At 32.1% G+C, this 21,079-nt stretch overlaps 1 protein-coding gene across 1 annotated transcript in view; it reads left to right on the forward strand.

The window, feature by feature from the left end:
* Positions 1-1,713: 1,713 nt before the first annotated feature.
* Positions 1,714-21,079, forward strand: part of LOC106107820 (filamentous growth regulator 23-like) — a 27,791-nt gene continuing 8,425 nt past the window's right edge. Inside the window, exons 1-2 of the mRNA XM_013288824.1 lie at positions 1,714-2,089; positions 19,334-19,536. Of these exons, the coding sequence (XP_013144278.1) occupies positions 19,461-19,536 (76 nt within the window). The 5' untranslated portion in view covers positions 1,714-2,089; positions 19,334-19,460. The remainder of the gene's footprint in view (positions 2,090-19,333; positions 19,537-21,079) is intronic.

The raw sequence follows: 21,079 nt of genomic DNA on the forward strand, positions 1-21,079 counted from the left end.
AAGATAAATTTCAAAAGAATTGAATATGAAAAAATCAAGTAAAGGTATAAGTTACGTCACAAAATTGTAGAGCGAAACTTTAATCATATTGTTTGTGTGCAAAATAAAATACAAGTATAAAAGAATGAATCTAGATTCTTCTTAATTAGACAGTTCTTAAGCATGTTACATTCATCAACAATTTCTGAATAGAATTAATTTTATAACGAAATGAAAATATCATGCGGAGACATTTTTAACTTTAATTAAGACGTTCTGCAGAAATACTGGCAAAGATCTTATTATGAACCTCTATAAGTGCTGGTAACATTTGCATAACAGCATACATATATCAAATGATTTAGTATTAGTATTTAGTAATACTTAGTATTTACTAATATCATGTATCATAGCCAAAAATATATATTTTTTATAACATAAGGTGGCAAATGAGCAACTGGCCACCTGAATCCGCCAAAATAGTGAAGCGACCGCTGTCCATAGGCATCCGCAATTGCAGATGCGTTGCCTACCCTTATCTGATGAAGGAGGAGACGTACATAAAGAGGATATATCCCCTTCCTATTCATCTCCCCTTCCGTCAAATCGTCAAAATATACCTAATCGTTCAAAAACCTTAACTTAGAAAGGAAATCGTGAAAATTACCTTTATTTTCACTATACGGGCTGATGTTAAAATCATTTATGGCCATCTTCAAGTTGTACTACAAGAATATACCCTAGGAAAATAGAGAAAATTTCATATTGAGTATGATCTTAAATGTTATTCAAAGACGGACTCTCAAAACGATACCACTGGTTTAAGATATTTAGCTTGATGATTTTTATTAATAACCGATTATTACTTTAAGGAAACATTTCCTATCTGAAACTTAATATAGTCAAAGTAATGTACTTATGATTTTGTAAAATACTTTGTAGTTAAATAATGTAGTTATTATTTTGTACGCCTTTGCTATATCGTAATAATGATTGCGACTGGTAGCCGTGTTAGTTGGTTTTGCAATTGCCTACGAATATGCGATATTAAGACTCACTGGACCATGAGATTAATTCGCCCTTTTGTAAGGAAAGCGCGTTGTCCGCATTGCATTCGTTCCTCTGCCATTCTTTCAACGCCGTATAGAAACGAAATACTATGAGCTATTTATGTATATCTTACCAGTAATGCTGAAATTTTCATATTTTTCTTTAACAATTTGCTTCAAATAGACTTCAACCTTCAGACTGTTATATTGTAATAAGTAACTTTTCCGGGAGTTTTTTCCATTTTCGTTTTTGTATTTAGGTTTTCACACGAACATATTGTCGCATAACTTTCGGCATATGTCATTACAAAAATGGCTGGTTCTCAGTTTGCGTTATCCTCGATTTTCAGTTCATAAGTTTTTTTTTCTTCTTAAAACACAAAAGGCGTTGCCTTACATCATGTCTAGAAATAGACAAAACCTAAACCATTTTGTTCATTGTTCAAAACAATTGGCTGTTCACATTTGCGCTTACTCACATTTTTGTGCAACGATCAAAATAATTCACAATGACAACGCACGGTCTTAAGTTGAAACTATCAAGTCTCGAATTCGGGTTCTCCTGCGAAGCTGGGTATCGCCATCCCGCTCCCACACATATGTTAATCGAGAGATTGTCGCAGCATCTTGCTCTAACTTGCGGAGGCTTGCGCGGAAAGAGAATGTGGGTAACGAACGACCTTTTGCCGTTAGGGGCAAGCAGTGCGGGCCGTGCGTTCGCCGGCAGCGGTTGGATTGTTTCGCGATACCCTTCGACCACCTGACAACCTGCAAAAATTACGTAAATATTGCAACACTCACGCATTGATTATAAAACGTTTGTATCCATTTCTATGTTACGCCAACGTTTTCCATTCACGGCAAAGAGTCGCGGCCGCGGACTTCAGTGAACGTATCGCGCCGTTTCTACTTATATTTGAATTGTGCGTTTCTTGTTTAACCCTGGTGATTATTTATACTGGATATTGTAATCTTATTCTGTGGAATTGGTTTTTCTTTACGTAAACTAAACGTTTTTGTGTTGTGTTTGCGGCTTGATTGGATTTTCACACAAGTTATTGGTAAGTGACATTTTGTAAACAATAGTTACAAATTGAAAAAAATAAATTAAAAACCTTAAAATTAATAAGAACTAATTTACAAATAAGACATTATAAGTGAACACTGATTGACCAGTGTAAATTGGCATCAAGAAAGTTAAAGGGCAAGTTGGGCGGAAATACGTTCTCTTTAAAAATACTTCCGAAGTATAGCAACTTTTAATTAGCATATAATTAACATTATAATTGTGTAGTTTATAATTGCATACTGTATTATTGTGTGGTATCTTCAATGTTATAAAAATAATGTAAAAAAATCTTAATGTTCATGATTAAATTACTGTATAATTATAAATTTTGTTATTGTACTTTTTAAATATAGTATTATATTCTCTATGATGTGTAAACCGTGTCGTTTATGATTATACATAGTAACACTAAAAGTCACGTAAGAAATCCCCCAGGAAATGGCTATGAAAGTAATGACTCCATTACTAACCCTCTCACCATCGTTTGTAATAACTTCATTATTTTATCCTTAACTATTATTAAAAACAACCATTTTTATCATGATCACTGAAATATTATAAAACATATAATTTAAAGATAAATTATTTAAGCAACGCTACAATTTTAAAGTCAATACTAACGAATAAAAAACATAGCTTATATTTTCAGAACAAATCTTAACACATGAAGAGAAAATAATTGAATAAAAGAAAATAATTGCGATTAGCAATTAATTGTTCACATGTTAGGTAAAATGATTTATTCATTTTTAGATTATGAACAAATAAATACCATAGTATATGTATATTGTATACAATCTGTGTGGCTGACCTAACTCGTTTTCTGTATCCGGCTTAATGTTTGCAAGTAATAAGCAGTTTGTTAGCACGCAGGAATGCGACACAATTCCAATTCGATTGTCTCTACCATGCTATACATGTAAACACAATTAAGTTATTTTACATACTAAATACATATTATTTTGTTATGAAATTATTGTAATCTACAATACAGTTTTATTTTTATTCATACTAAATGTTTATGCATACTTAAAATATTCCTACCAAGAGTACAAGTATGAAAAAAAATACTTTTAGCATGTAGTAATGGGATTATTTAAGATATACTTAGGTTCAACTTAAGAATAAGTTTTACATTCCATAGCATGCATATTTATTTATTAAAGTTAACTTAACCAATTTAATGCAAGTTAATTTTTTGCTTAAATTAAAATTTAATCTTTGTGTCTAGTTGCCAGTAATAATTTGTATTTTCATAAATGGAATGTGTTCAAATTGCATTACGTTTTGTTTATCATCGAGTCACATATGAGTCAGAGATCAGAAACTGTACTTGCTTCGAGGTCGTCTCACGGTATCCGCCTGCCTCCCGCGTCCTCTACAAACGGATTATCTACGCGAGTTTAAAGCTTACGCAATATAGGACCTGCTCGAATGCCTTGAATACTTCGAAAGAATTACATGACTTTTAAATCAGTTTTACTAAAGATTAGTTAGTTCACATTTAGTTCATCAAATTTGTCTCCCTCTTCTTATTCATTCAATATGAGTTTGAAACACCAGGTTTTCGTACTCCAAATCGATATATCATTAGTAATTTCAGTTGTCAGACCCTTCTTAATCGTGTCACCTTTCACAATCTATCCATTTCTTCTTAGGCATTAACCCATTTCAATGTTCCTGTCCATAGTAAAGTTCTTCCTATCGTATGCAAATTATTCTCTCGTCAACAACTTTAAACTAAATTGTAAACTGTATTACCCAGATTCAAAAAAAATATATAAGTACAAAGTATATATTGTGAGATCTACATGTCCAAGTCACAAGAAACTCTATCCCAGTAAATTCACTTGCAAGTATAATTTATATAACGTCTACGAATTCAGCGTCTAAATATAATCTTCATGAATTCCATGCTTAAGCAAGGCGCTAGTCTTCCTACAGTCTACATAATTTATGCTTTCAAGATTAATCGCAAATTAGATTTAGGCTTTGTGTGGAACTCTACTCAAAGGGGTTTCAAAGAAAATACACTTGAACATATAGCACTAGCTAAATATTAATGTCTCAACTTTTATCTTTATTACTTTAAAGAATTGGAATTTGTACAAATTTATGGGAAGTCTGAATTTGAAAGAACTATCAGTAGGGATGTTTGTCTGCTGATTAAGTTTCATCTCATAAAACATCATGATAAGACTAGCTATCGCCCGCTAATCCGTCCGCGTCGAGTTAAAAAAAAACGAATATGTGTGGTTTTAGTGTTCTTCTAGGCTATTCTCTACGTTTATACCAGATTTCATGGAAATCCGTTCACCAATTTGGGCTACAAGCTCTAACAATCATTCATCTAAACTTTCGCATTTATAATATTAGTTTGATGTAAGTTCATTTATGTTTGTAGATAAGAATTTGTCTTCTAAACCAACTGCCTGTATTTTCTAAATTTTTAACTGGTTACACTAAAGTATCGAAGTAACATAAAACAAACATCGAACACTTAACGAGACGTAATCAAGTAATCAATTAGCTGTAAATTGCGTACGGGGAACGGATTCACGATTTCACCTTGCTATACGAAAGTCACGAACGTTTCGCATACGTATATCGGAACCAATTAATCGGCAAATGGGGTCCACAATAGAATATAATAAAGAATGTATATAATGCATCATATTTCTCGTCACGTATTAGGTTACCGTTCCTTTGTTACGTGAGCCACTTTCAGAGAGTGAATAGGACCGAAGGACCTCGATGTGCGTTGAATATGATTAATTATTTTTGTACTCATATGTATTGCTGATGATTAGAAAACCTAACCTAACAATAACTTATAAGGTTAGTGAATGCAAGTAATGCGTGTACATATCTAATGATACGCAATCGCTCAATCATGTAGTCGATTCTTACCTACATGGAAACATTTACCTATAGGAAACACTAGCTTTGTTTATAAATGTTTTAATTTCTAACTTAATATTGTATTTCTGTAATCATATTTAATACTGATATTATAAATGCGATAGTTTAGGTGGGTGGATGATTGGATGAATGTTTGTTAGTGTTTGTAGTCGAAACGGCTGAACTGATCTCGATGAGATTTGGCATAGATGTAGAGGATAGCCTGGAAGAACATATAGCCTACACAATTTTGTGTTTTTTAATGCCTCCCTGGCGGAATCGCGGGCGAAAACTAATGAACAATGAATAATTCTCGTAGATGACTTATTGAGAGATAGTAGGCCTACACGCGCAAAGTACAAATTTTACGAACATATTATAGTAGTATATGTTATAGTAACATCTTATAAAATCCTATAAATAAATATCTAATAAACAAAGTATTTTTGAATCTGTATTGTTAAGAGAAATTGGAAAATATAAGTACAGTAAGATAGTCGGATAGTAACCAAGCGGGTTTAAGTATACCTAATGTTCAAAATTAAGGTTCAAGCTTGGAACATTATTAATAATAACTAAGTTACGGAATTCATTTAAAGTTTTTTTTCTGTATAAAAATGCTCTCACAATGACATTGGCTGTAGTCCAAGATATCGTGCCAAGGTTCAAAAACACGGTACCAGTTTTTATCCGGGTTATAATGCTATCATTCTCTGTGAGATAAGGCAATAAATGCCACTTGAAAGCAAAGCTCATTTATTTAAGAGAAACACTGCAGTGGACATTTAATTTTCGTTCTCAAGCATTACGTTATGTCACGTGTTTCGTACCCAATATTAAAAAAGCCGATAAGGAGCGCCATCTTGTTTTCTGGCCCTGACCTCTGAACATTTTGATGGTATTTAAGAGAAAATATTGATGTCATTAAGGAAAAAATGCATTATTTACTCATTAGAACTATCTGCGTATCTTTTTGTCAACGAGATACATATTTAAATACAAAGACATTTTCTTAAGACAAATACAAGCATATACAAAACCGTTACCACAGACAAAATATGCTCAACTTCTTTCATTACACTATGGACGTTTATCACATTTTCTCTTTGCTTAGCTAAGCACTTAACGTATATTTGATTTACTTGGCACTAAACTATTAAACCCGCAAGAGAAATGCTATCATTCCACATTCCAGCATCCCTCGTCTCACGCTATTAAAATCTTATAGCTGGCTAGCGTTGGTATAATTTACTTAATACTTATGCTCTAACGCTAAATAATGTGTACTTAGCTAGTGTTGGAGTAACTACGAATAATAACGGAACAAATTGTTGCAACAATTTCTGGAGTAGTTTGGATTTGGCAGTGGAGATGCATAAGTAGGGGAATCTTCTTTTTATGCGTGTTATTGATTAAAGGTAGACAACACTTTTGCTAATTCGGATTTCTATGGGAAGAGGTCACTTCGTTAATTTGGCGAGATGATGGCAGCTTATGTTGTGCAAATAGTGAAAACTTGTAAAACTGAGATGCCAACCGTCGGCGTGTAAGACTGAAACTGTATATTTTCAATGACGCAGAATTAAAACACTTGTTTTTAATACTTATACGTTTAAAAGTGATTATCTGGTTAAAGTATTTGGGTGTGCTAATGTGTGCATCAATTAGAAACCAAATTATATCAATTGACATGACAGTTATCAAATATTTCTCTATTTGTTGATCCGCGGCGTGAGAAAGCAACACCTGCGCTCAGCGGATTTCTAATGTAAATACCGATAGATGACAAAGAAATGCTTTCTAACTTGTTTACTTTCACCTTCGCCCAATTCCTCCAAGCTTCTAAAATTAGCTCCAATATTTCCACGTTGTTAAGCACGATACAAATTATACATGACAATAAACCGGATATTTTTAAACGACAAAAGACATTTGTGTTACATAAACATTATGTGTATGAAAGTGAGAGTATGGTATTACTGCGTCACATATTTTTAAAATATATACTTATTGCTAGTATTTTATACAATCTGAGAAATATGGTTTTTAATTTTTCAATACTAACTGCTAAATAGTAAAGTTTTTGGTCATATATTTGTTTTTAGCGTTTCAAATTAATCAAAGATTCAGACAGAATGCATTTACCCGTTATCCTTCCCAATAAAATAGACATTTAGCGTTTCATTTGCCTAATGCTGTCGATATCTACTATTAAATTCTAAGCAACTGGATCTATTCGACAAAGCGCATAATCCGAGTAAATCCTTTCATTCTTCCAAAAACATCAGATACGAAAAAAATCTGTTCTTTTTCGAAATCGTTGAATGAAATGAAAATTCTTAGGTTACTAAATAGTTACTAAAATAACATTTTAGCATTTATGAATTCAAAGACATAGCAGTCGAATTCAGTGGGATGTACAATTTATGGGCCAAAAGCATTAAGACATATTATTAGGCGATTTAAATTATAGTTATGAACAGGTGAAAGCCTAAATTAAAACTGCGTTAGTGAAAAAAAGGTCCAATCGTTAATTATAAAATGTTGTTTTAAAACAATACATTCATTTAAATCAGCTTATAAGTAGATAAAAATGGGAAGATTTTGTCTGAGCATGCGAATATTTGAGAAAATGGCCGTCGGAGAAAGAAGCGAGCGGCGTCACCGCGGCGGGCGCGCGGAATGTTGCCGCGCCGCCAGGAATTAAATTCGTGAACATATACGCAAACTATTTCACTAGTTTTCTTCTAAATCTTTTGCTAGACGGCTTGTTTCTTTCACATTTATACTGCAAAATGCTTAACAGATAAAGAATTAAATTCCCTTACCATTTAGGATTGAATACCGCACGCCAGTCACCATAAATGTATAATGTAGGACGTAGGCTGTAATTTTTTTTTGATCTTATAGCATTATGAACAGCTCACTGAAAAGAGTAGGAAATATTCGTCCTCGACTACACGTATTCGAGCGCACACAAGAGTTCCAACACGAGTCATTATCATGCAGCTCTCATAGCGTAGGTAAATGTCGAATATGCAAATGTTGAGGTTGATGTCTCAACCGGCTCACCGCAAGAGCTGGGAATCTGATGAAAGTTCACAACATTACATCGGACTTCAGATTGTTGGCACTAAGAAGCAACAGGATGAATATGAATTTCGTTATAAAAATAACTGTTTATATCAATATTTAAATTAATACACTAAGAAAATCGTTTAACGTCTAGTGTTTTAACTTTTAACGTAAGTTTGTATTCTACTTGTAATCTTTTATTACCTTTCGTTCGCGAATTCTTTCGCACAGAATTTTAAAAAGAAGCCTCGTAAGCCTAAGTGTTCTTCCAGACTATCTATACCTACTTAATGTTATAAACAGACAATATTTGTCTTTTTCTATGTATTGAAATAACTCAAAAACTACTGGTCCGATTACATAAATTCTTTCACCATTTAAAAGCTACGTTATTGGTAAGTAACATAGGCTATACGTAATTTTTAAATTTTTGTTTCATGCGGGCAAAGTCGAGAGCAACAGCTATTTATCTGTGCCAAATTTTATTCGTTTCCGCAAAACGTTTTGGAAATAGTAACTTATATTCATCCTTCCCAACTTTCGCATTAACAATATAAGTATGATTGCAAGAACCAATACATCGAATTTATAAATAATCTAAAATAATATATTTGGTTAGAATATATTTGAATATTTGATTACAACTATCTCTTATCTCAATGTGCCTAAACAACTCGACAACAAAACTCTGAAAATGAATTACTTTTCCCCCAACTTATTTCCAACTTACAAACGCCATTTAATATTTCTGCCTGTCATATTTCACGTGTATTCGGATCATACGGAAGTAAGAATTGCTCAAAGGAAAGTAACTTTATATTGTAAAACTTCTCCCTCACCTCGTTTGACAGGGCTTTGCTCCCCTCTATATCTCGATATGAAATATCATATTTTGTACTTTTTACGTCAATCTACTGTCGTTTGTACGAAGGGGCGATATTGGAATACCTTCTTTATAAAACTGATACGAGGAATATTTCATAGATCTCTTTTATGTACGATAAAATCAATTTAACCCTCAATTAAGGGTAGCTTTGCGTTATTTAATCTTTAAATCGTAAGGTTTTTCATTAATAATTAACTCTTTATTGCATAGAAAATGGTCTTTATTTTAGTCTCTTCATCCCTCATCTATTACAAGACTTTTCCCCACCCAGTCTCAAATGACTAATTTGTTTTTTTTAACCTTAATAAATAAAACAAATCAACTCAAAGTCATTTTATTCAGTTTACTTCAAGTTTATGGACGACAGTAAGCATATCTCATCAGTCGACTCGATATCCTATAAAAAAAAACTTTATCGCTAGTAAAACATGTACAAATACCGGAATTAATACAAAACGAATGACCATAAAGTCCAATTCAAAAAGAATTCATAAAAAATATATGAACTTGTCTGTTTTGCATTTTGTTTGTTAAAAATATTGTGAATCAGAACGAATCCAATAAGACAGAGCTCGTCAAGGTCGATATTAAAATCCGTAAAGGCTCCATCAGGTCCCGAACTGGTCTGGGTATTTAATTCCATTTCAGATCAACAAAAAAAGTGTTTTTGCACGATCAATATTTCCCAGGTCGTAATCGATTTTGGTGTAACGCAAACTTTGAAACTGATTCTATCGGATTTACAATTAATTCAAATTAGTCTTAGTAGTCTGCCATACTCACTCATTAAATGGTCACCCTTAGTGATAATTTAATACAAACGATCTATGTTAATATTTATCTTAAAAAACTAAAATTCCGAACTGAACATAAATACGGAATAGATTCGATCTTAGTGCGATTTTGGCGTAAAACATTTTTTTGGATCCTAGTTTTTATTGTCTAGATTTCAAATTAAAAAAATATATTGTTAGTCTTTTTAAGCCAGTTTCTCTCTATAATTATTTCGGTGATACTGATATAAATAGACTGTGATAATCACTTGATATCTAGTGGGTTGCAAAATAGCAACGACACAAATATCCGAGCGTGTATTTTCGCACGTCACTGACTTTTATTTTCCACTAACTGTGCTCATATGCAGCATGTTTATAAAAAGGCGAAATCAAACAAATTGTGACGTGTTCATTTAGAGTTTTTAAATAAAATCCACATGTTTATTAAAAATATACGAAGTATAAATGATAGGGACATGAGATCGCTGTAGTGTATTTTTTGAGAAGGCATAGTCTGGTATACACAAATTGAAACATCCGTATTCCGGGAAGGAAAGATGTCATATGTGCAAGGGTTTCGGCAATGTAAGCCTACTGTTATGTAGCACGTACAAGCTGCGTGCTCTAATACATCAATTGACTTTCATATATTCGTACCAGTCAAACAACTCTGTCTTAATTATTCCTTATGTCGACATACAACCTGTATTTAAGTTGTTTTGATTTTCGTTCGTCCAATGTTTTAATTATTATATTAAAAGACACATAAAACCCAACACATTTGGAAACTAACATGCGATATAAAGTGAAGTTTCATTTTTATTTTAAACTTTAATACTATAGAGGTTCAATTAGACTCTAACTTTGTTACTTATTCTCAATAAAATGCTTTCGAATCCATTAATAAAGAGATACTTGTAACGAAAATATTAGAAAATAAGACCTAATACTTCCATAATACATTGATCTTTATAATAAGTCACTATATTTCTAAGATACTGTCATGCAATATCTCTATTAAAATTATTTTAATGTCCATATACAAACTGAAGGCTATTCCACCATTGTAGCAAAGTATGCATTTACGTTTGTCAAGGTTTTATTGAGTAATGTTAAAGCGCAAAAACAGGCACAATATAATTAGACCAGAACACTTTTCAACATAAAAAATGTCTAAATTGAAAACAATATAACTTATTAACAAAATTAATTGCGTTTCGCAACTAACAACATTATTTTTACACAGTTGATAAGTATGAAGAAAGATGAATAAATAAATATATTACTTAAGTGGCAATGAGGTCAAAACTCCTTCGGTACACATATATATATGTTATATTGACAAATTTTGTTACATGCAATAACATGATCCGCAATTAACTACAGATATATAAAGATTTTTAAAGAAACGAGACACAATTAATCAGATAAAAGAAGAAATCACAGATTATTGAGAAGAGAAAGCTTGTTTATAATTTCAAATATTCAATAGATAATCATCTAGATGTCATAAACGTAGATTTTCTTAAAAGCATACCATCATTGTTAAACAGATAAACAGACTTATTTGTAGTTGTTACTTACTTGTTATTACATTTATAATAACTACTAGCTTTCGCTCGCATCTGCGTCCGCGTGGAATAAAAAAAATGAGTAGCCTATGTGCTTATTCAGGCTATCCTCTACGTGTATGGCAAATTTTATCAAGATCCGTTCAGTCGTTTAGGCTACAAACTCTAACAAACTCCCATCCATCTAAACTTTCGCATTTATAATATTAGTTATTATATAAGATATCAACCACTTCTTTGTTTAAGGAATGCAATAAAATGGATGACTATTTCATTGTTTGAACTGGATGAATATTACAATGTATAGCAACTGCAACAGCGCAGTCGAGTGGACAAACTAGTTTAGGATCATGACCAAGTACGGTATGTGAGCGGAGTTGGCAAGGCGTGGTGCGGCGAGGTCGACTGCTGCTATGAAATCGAAAGTATGCACCAATCAGCACTCAGTGTTGGTACTGCTGACGCAAAAAAAGGTGAACTAGTTGCCATTGCTCGTGATCAATGCGGAGATATAAAAAGCTAGTTAATGATAAGTCACATACAAGTATTTTTACATTTAGGTTACATAGGAAATAACTCGACAAAAGCTACAAATTGATATTTTTAAGAAAAAAAAAATCACACAATGTCTGAATTTAATTTTATAAAACCATCAGGGTACTTAAAGTCCCTTTTTCGATATGCAAAAGAAACTCTGCATCTACTTAAAGAACAGGGTTTTGAAACTTGATTCATTAAAAACCAGTCGGTGACCGTCCTTTAGCGTAAGATGAGAGGTTCCGGGATTTCCAAAGAACGCATCTAAACCTTAGCTACCTGACATTCCTAAACCTTCATTTTCATTCCTTTGAATTCACATTATTACAATTTACTTACGTAGAATCGATCTTTTCCTCATTTAAATTTATTTGTAATTCCCTTTGATATAAAAATTAAAATGTTTCATCTTGCGTTATATGAAATTTTTTTCTAATCCACGAATAAGAGATTTCCACAGACTAACATTAAATCCATTCTGATTAGCATATAAGGTCAAAATAAACGAGACCCCATTGTACTATCAATTATCTACTAATAAATTACGAAAGCTTTCATAACATTTTTATTGACCAATTTAGAAGAAATCATATTGGATTTTCAATATAAGTAGATATATAGATAATAGTCGAAAACTATTTGTTCTCTAAGATGTTCTTATTTTTTCTATTCATTGCAGGAATTTTAAGTATCACGTGATTTTTTAGTTCTTTTATGTCATAATTGCATCGCTCATGTTAAGTTCGAATATAATTGCATCGTGTTTTTGTTTAGTTTTTATATTCTTGTTGCTCTTCCTTATTGTTAAATGAAAAACGTGAATAAAGTACGTAGTAAAATACATCTTTTTCAAGAACTACAAACACAAAATTTAATGCACATATTCGTAACTATTATTTCCTGTGAATTTTAGTGCTAAGTTTTATTTTTTGACCAATGATTATTTTTTTTTAATCTAAAAGAACTTTTTAACAAAATCCATGCAAATTAATTTTAGTATTTTATTATTATAGTCTTGTTGTGTTTATTTGTATCATAAGGTGGAAAAGGAGTGAGCGGAGACGCACATAACGAGGATATTTCCCCTTCTTATGCGTCTTCCGCATCATCAAATGCACTTCTCCTTCCCGTATTCGTATGAGAAAATGGCGAGAAAGTAAAGGGATTAAAATTATTTCATCATATCATAATAGTCGGTCAATCCAACAAGATCTAAACATATCCATCTAACGTATAAAAATAATATCCAAAACGAGTCAAGAATTAACACGGGTCTGTTTATTTAGAGAGCCACTCAATCACTTGCGAAACGTGACTACATTTTTTCTAATAAAATCCGGTTTTCTGTTTGGAAGCAACATTATTACCGATTCACTTGTTCCTTTGTTGTCTATTGTAAAGTAGTCATGCATTGGATAAAAACATACGGACAAAATAGACTCTTTTTGAAAGTCGGCTAAAAGCTAAAAAAAAAACACTTAGCCTTCAAAATAATTCACTATAAAATTGGCTTGTACTTTGACAAAAAGAATATTAATTTTGGTACATGTCAGTAAAATAGGAATTAACAGACATTTCTGTTAGTTAAATCGAATGTTATACTATTATTATAAATGCGAATGTTTAGATGTATAGTTGGATGTTTGTTAGAGTTTGTAGCCTAAACGGCTAAAGTATTTCGATGAAATTTAGTACAGATGTAGAGGACAGTCTGGAAGAACACATAAGCTATCCACTTTTGTTTTTATTTTTTAATTTTTCGCGGGCAAAGTCGTCGGCAACGACTAGTATAATATAATTTCAGTGTAAACGAGAAGGAGAACAAGTGATATTTGTAAAGAATTCAACAAAGTATATTTTGCGCGTTATATTGTTCACTTAAACCGGTTTTTTAATATGGTCTTTTATTTTTTTGAACCCGGACGCGATGATACGTGCCTGAGTAATCTGCCGGCTTTAATAATTTGCATAAGGATGAGCAAAGTATTAAAGTAACAAAATGTTTTATCCACAACTTTAAATCGGGACATTGGGTTCAAAAATCTTTTATCTAACATTTTAAAAGCATTTGAAATTAAAGTTACTTAACAATCTTAAAACGTAATATAAATTATGGTTCCAATACCGACTTCTTTTTTATTCTTTTAATTTTAATTTTTTTTATTTATTTTCTGTATATGTACCTAATTTTGGGGGATGATTTAAATGGTGGATATTCATTTCTACATGATTTAATCGGTGACAGAGCATCTGCAGAGCAAGGCCTTTAATATAAAAGACAAAACTAGATGTCTTAATTGGTTACCAGCACGTAGGTCACCACGAAATATGACAGGCATCGAGAAAAGGCAATTTCCAGCTAAATTTAAACATAATTTACGTATAACATGTAAAAGAGGTCATATTTAAATACAGTACCGCAACGTACGTAAACAAAGATGGAACAACATGTTTCCGAAAATGCTATAATTCTGAGAGCGGCACACGTACATCCGTATTATTTAATGCTGTCAAAAGTACGTAGGAAGGCCGCAGCGAGTGAAAGTGTATATCAAAGAAGGGTGGGGTTGGGGGAGAAAGGGAGGGGGCAAGGTTGGTAACCGGCTGCTCGGCCTCAAACGTGCAAAACAAACTCGTTGAGTAATAAGTAATAGAAATTGCTCTTATAAACCTTATAGATGTTGCAGTAACGTGCTCGGTTATTACTGGCACTAGACGTTGTTTATGTAACCATAAAGTCTAGACTCCGAGTCTAGGTCACAGTTATTACCGCTTGAACTCTTTGTTTGAACTATCATGTATAAAAATCATCGATTAAAAATCGAAATGTTATTCATATAAACAAAGTTTTTAAGCATTCGTTTGTTTTAAAAAGAATTTTCTTTGTAATTTTATCGAAGTTACAAACCGTTAAAGTTTTACAAAGTTCATCTTGTTTAGTATAGCGTAGCAGCTGTTTTCTACAAAAACAACTATAACTTAGTTGCTTGAAGTCCATAATTTATTACATTGCCCAAAATAGTTCTATGGTTAATATTTATTAAGGATTACAGGGTCTTGTAAAAGGTTTACTATGTTACTAATTTACTCTGTAAAGGTAAAAAAGGCATCTATGAATTAAGCTTACAGAATTCTTGAATTAAATTTTCGGGAGAACAATTTATATCTGAAATTGTATTGAAGCAAACTAAATAAACGTTATAAAACCACACATGTTTGCAACAGTTTGACAAGAAAATATCTATTTTCAATCAATAAGCGGTTTAATGAAATTTATGATACTAAAGGCTGAATTTTTCTTCCGCTCCAATTACTTGTGGCGTTGTTAAGTAGAACGAAGAGATAGTGTGCTATATCAAAATGATTTCATATTATATTGCTAAGATTTACAATTTAATGATCTGGAAAATTATGCATTGTTGCAATTTTAACATATTTTACGAAACATGTTATAGGTGTAACGTTTGTGTTCTTATTATATTATGTAAATATAGGTTATATCCTACATCGTTCACAATGATTTTATTCGGAATATATTAAGCAAATTTGATCCACATAGTCTGGTTTAAAACATCAAAATAAATATACCGACGTATCTAACGCGAAGATTTTAATGATTTAATAACACTAAGCTAACGAATTCTTGAGAAGGTCACACATTTATGAGAAATATATTTATATATTTCAAAAACGAAACGAACGATATTGTAATTATTCTACTAAATATATTTTGATATCATTTGATGGCTACATAATCGTAATAAATCGAAAAACTCATTTACATGATTGAATGATGTTTTAACATATTTTAGTAATTGATGATCTCATAGTTAAGGATTCAAAACAGGATATCCTTCAGAAAGAAGTGAAATTATTCACTCTTGGAGCACAAAAAGCTCTTAACATCATTCTTTGCTATGTAAATAAAAATTGTCGTTTATGTCTTTCCTATGATCCGTTTTATGTTCTATAAAATATTGCTCGGTAAGTTTGGTCAACGTGTACATTAAATTTGTGACTAGTCTAATCTTTGTTCAATCAGTGTGACTAGTACATTACATTTATGACTAGTCTCTGTTTGATAACTGTGATTAGTTCATTACATTTGCGTCTAAGTACATTTAGTTTACGCTAACTTTAATCTGTGCAAATAAAAATAGTTTCTATTTATTTATAATAACTGATTCGATCTCGCAGACGACCCTTTGAACTTTGAGCTCATTTTATAAACACATAAAAGTAATGAATTACAATCGATTCGAAATGCCCCATAAAACAATTAATACCTCAGTATTTGATAGCACTTAGTGTATGAAGGTTCGTGTAAGGCCAATCGGTGTTAAGTATTTACGTCTTTTAGTCACGACAAATTGATCATTGACGAATCGTGCTGTGTTTACCGTTGTACATTTATAAAGTGTCAAATGGACCTTCGCATAGTTATAATAAAAAACCCTGAGATTTCTTAGGTTCAGATTTCGAGGTTAGTTCACTTATTCAATAAAAAAATACGGACAATAAACAATTCTTAATAGTAGATCATTTCGGGTAACGACTGCTGTAAGCCTTGCTTTTAACGGTTGCCTTAATCTACGAGTATGCCTTGTTTTAATCTATGGATTTATTCAAATGATCTTGCTACTATTTTATAATCTGTGATTTGTGTTTTTATGAATTTAAAATCTTTTAAGCTGTATTGTGTAAAAGAAACTGGACATAGAGGTCTAATCCTGTTAAAAACAAAAGAACATGCTAAAGCGGCTTGTCTACGACAAATGTATCGTATTACATGTAACCTTGATATTAATATTTGATTCAAATTAATTTATAATGATCCAGCAAATATCGTTTGAAAATCTGCGCTCAACGCATCAACGCATTGTTAACAAAAGTGTTCGTGAGAATTTATTTTTTAAACACACTTGTTTCATATAACAACGGTTTGAAAAGACTTTTGCAATACCAACAGAAAGAAACTTAATTATCGTGCGGTCATTAAAGAACTAGCTTTTGAATGGTTATCGAAATTGAATATTAATTTATGTGACGCAAAACTATGGGCCCGCACATGACAATGTGCCGGCCGTGAGAATGTTTCATAACCACCACAATAGAGGCAATTTAAATCTGCCTCAGACACGCTTAGGCTTACGTTATTTACTTGTATGAGACCGAGCAGTTGTGCAATGTACCTTGAACACCAATTAGCCGGGAAAATACTACGGTACATTATAGTATTTAAGATTTTTAGACTGCTTCAGAAGAGGTTAGGAAAAATAAGTAGTAACCTGCCACTGATACATGATAGCTTTAGGCATGTGTGAACCAGTATCTGGTACGCCAGTATGCCAGCTACTGGCATGTGTATTCCACACATTTAACCTTTAAAGTAATTGATATCTCTCAATTACGACGTTAACCTTTTTCATTTACCAATATCTTGTAATAAAAGAAACCTCTTTCAATACCACATCCGAATATCTAAAGTAGCGAGCATATTGCCATAAAAATAAACAGCTTCAATTATATATAAAATACTAGTATAACAATAGTATAATATTCGCATATAATGTTATGTGTTGTTAAAACACGTATCCGTCAATAACGTAGTGCGAACGAGAAACTGTTCGTCGGTCCGTAACGCTTTCACACCGCAAGTGCGCATTGCAGCCGTGTCTACTGGCGAATGTAACGTTTCACTACGTTTTGTATTCACCGCCGATAAAAAAAGGAATGTTGTGATTAGTCACTGACGTCGCATCTAGTTCAAAAATCTTAAAACTTGTATTAGAAAATGAAATCAAATACAGATCAAATAAAAAACATAGTTAACTATTAGATGTGTGCTCAATGGTGGAAAAAAATGATACGTAATTTGATATTTAATGATGAAATCAAACAGACTAAAATCCATCAAAAATAGTTTGTGTACATAAGAATATAATGAGTAAAATAAGCCTAGAGAACTCATGTAAAAAGGCGGTAGAAATATGTAAAAAATAAATAACCTTTCAATCTATAGAATAACAATAGGTAATAGTTTATCATTTAATCATAAATATTTTATGTTTTTCTTACAAATTATGTATGGAATATAAAATAGAAATAGAATAAAATAATAACGATTTCAACTGTAATGTCCCAGTAATTAATAATATTATTCAAGTCAAATAAAATTGAAAAATCGATATTTCGTAAATCAAATTCAGTTTTTTAAGTTAATTTTATTACTTCAATTTCGTGTAGAATATTCTGTAATTCTTAAAATGAACAATTTTATTCAAATTAAAAGGGGGTTTACATTTTGTTAGTGTTTTTTACTATAGATAACTAAAAACCAATGAGTATTAAATACATCCTATGTTAGAATAACATTTCTAATTCAATATCTTTGCGATTGGTCTGCCGTTTTAGTAATCACCTCACGTACACCGCGCGTTAAATACTTTACCACTTATGTTGGCTTACTCGTTATAGCTTCAGAATTCTTATATGGAATCTTATCGATTATATCAAAATTCAGAAGTCGTGCCGTGTACTTTCTTTATCCTTTATCGGTAAATCATTATAATACAAGGGACGTTTGCTACAGAATTTTTATTATTGAAAACAAGAACGTATGTAATCTATACATATCTATACTTCCATACTTAATATAATAAACCGCAAACACATACTACATCATGGCAAAAAATGTCAGCAATCACATTATATCTTTGAATTATTCTTGCTTAAATAAAAAGCCGTAAACGACACGCTTTAGGCTAAATTTTCACGCTATTAAACTTAGGGGATAAATAAATTGGAAAAAACCCTAACGTGGAAAAGGGACCTTAAACTACAGGCTGCCAACATTAAGAAAGCAAGGTTATTATAGTAACGGTAATTGTTATCAAATATCAAAGGCCTTTGTCATCATTTGTCCATTTAAATTCTGACATTTACATTGCAATTGAGAATTGGGCAAATGTAAATAATAAAATAAAGGATTTTTTTTAAATTTCACTTGGATGAATCCACACGGGTACAGCTAGTGTGAAATAAATTTTTATATTGGGGCATATTTTTTTGTATTTGTAATATGAAGTCAAAAGTAATAATAATTAAATGAATAACGAGTTGTATTCACAGTAACATAAAAACATGCGGCTATTCAAGAATTATTTAAATTTCATACAGAAGAATTACCGGAAAAGTTAGAAAACAATATTGTATAGGTATGATTGCTATGTATAATTACAATTATTTCAAATGCTTTTCTAAAGACAATAATAATCCTTTCGTGAAGTTCTACATATTGTTAAGAAATCGGCACAACACTATGTCATTGGCATACACGTCTCGGCCCTATGACATCTGTCAGTGTCAATCAAAAGAATTGAAGATAGCGCGCCATTCTGGCGGGAATCTCAGTCTGAATGTTGAAGTTAATTACGTTGTTACAATTATATTGTTCTCTAAAATATTAAAACTGATTTTCTTTGTTTCAGATGTAAAAAAGCAGTGGGGATATATTTCAAATGACCGTGATTTCTACACAGCAGCTATGACGTAGAGGAGGAACTGTACAAGTAGGGTGACAAGTGAGAACATAAATGAAACGGTGAAACATACAAAATGGGAAGACGACGCTGGAGGATTGTTACTATCGCAGCGTTCCTGCTTTTTATAATTAAGGATACACAATGTCAAGGTGAGTTGTTAACTATATTCCACACTCAGAGACGTTTCAAAGATAAAGCGATCCGTTTCGGGCAGATTTCGCGTACTAAATCTACATTTAGCGAGTCCTTAATTACGCTCTCCTTAAGTTAGTTAGCTCTCTATGCAGTAAAAAAATATAAAATAAACTAAATAAAAAGAATCAAAGTATCTGCATAATTTAAATAAATGCAATGTTAAAAATAATATAAAATGTGTCGCGGCGAGCATCGTAGGCGGACAACCCTGCTGTCCTCGCCCACGTGTCCCGACTAACTGGCGCTCAATTTATTATTCAGAGCCCAAGTTACGAACAGCGACCGCTTGTGATCGCCATTATGCTAGTCTCACACTAGGATAGTAGGGCAGAGTAGTATACAGTACAGTACTGCCATTATTATATTTTCAGTGAATAAACAGTAGCAGTACTGCAGTGTCTACCTAAACTCACTATTTTACCCTCGTGTGAAACTACCATTAGGGTCTATTCACATGCCACCTGCGCACCTTACACTCTTCACGCTTTACCTTTTCTACTTTCGTAAAAATATACACTGCGACTTCTTTAACCTTCAAACCTTTATAATGTGAATAAGTTATGCTACGGCTATTTTTGAGAAACATTTACATGAAATATACTTAAAATTTGTACTGTTAGTATCATCTATAATGCATGCATAAAAATGTATTGTCTAATGGCCGGCTTCCCAGGTACATATAACCAGTCGTTAATGTTTTAGGTTCGATAAAATCATAAAATGCGTTTCCGAACTACGTTACATGAGTTTTACTCCTCAGAAATTAGTTCATCCTAACACTAATGAATCACTAGGTAATGGCAAAATAAATGGAGACTTTAGAAACCCACTAATGAATCACTAGGTAATGACAAAATAAATGGACTTTAGAAACCCAGCATAAGTCTTACAAGGACACTAAAAGTGGTTTTTATGTATTCTGGCTGTCCAAACCCGTTGTACAAACACTGCTTGACCCTTCTCATTGCTATCAAAGACGCTAAGTAGACGTCTAATGTTTTATGACATGTCGAAGATATCACCTTGATATTGGTTATCAAGTACTGGGTACTGGCATGGACTGAAATTAAAAACATAAAACTTGAAAAATTAAATAAAACAAAGATTAATATTAATTGCTGGTTGCTCGAGTCCAATTCTGCAGCCAGTGGTGCTCTATTTTTTACATAATACGTTTTATTTTTATACTAGGTGTTCCCGTGCGGCTTCATCCGCATGAAAGTATAAAAAAATAGTTTATTGTTTACATTTGACAAATTACAATAGCAAATGTTAAAATGACATAACGTGACAAACCTCGGCAATCTTGCTTTCTTGATGTTGGCAACAACGTATGGTCTCTTTCCCACATTAGGGTTTTTATCCAAAATATTTACTCCCTAAGTTTAATAGCGTGAAAATATATAGTTTAAATTGAGACGTAAGTGTAGGGCTTTTTATTAAAAAAAGAATTATTCAAAAATATGCTGTTATTGCTGACATCTTAGGCAACAAAGA

Source organism: Papilio polytes, unplaced genomic scaffold, assembly GCF_000836215.1.
Source record: "Papilio polytes unplaced genomic scaffold, Ppol_1.0 DF821845.1, whole genome shotgun sequence".
Classification (NCBI taxonomy): Eukaryota; Metazoa; Arthropoda; class Insecta; order Lepidoptera; family Papilionidae; genus Papilio; species Papilio polytes.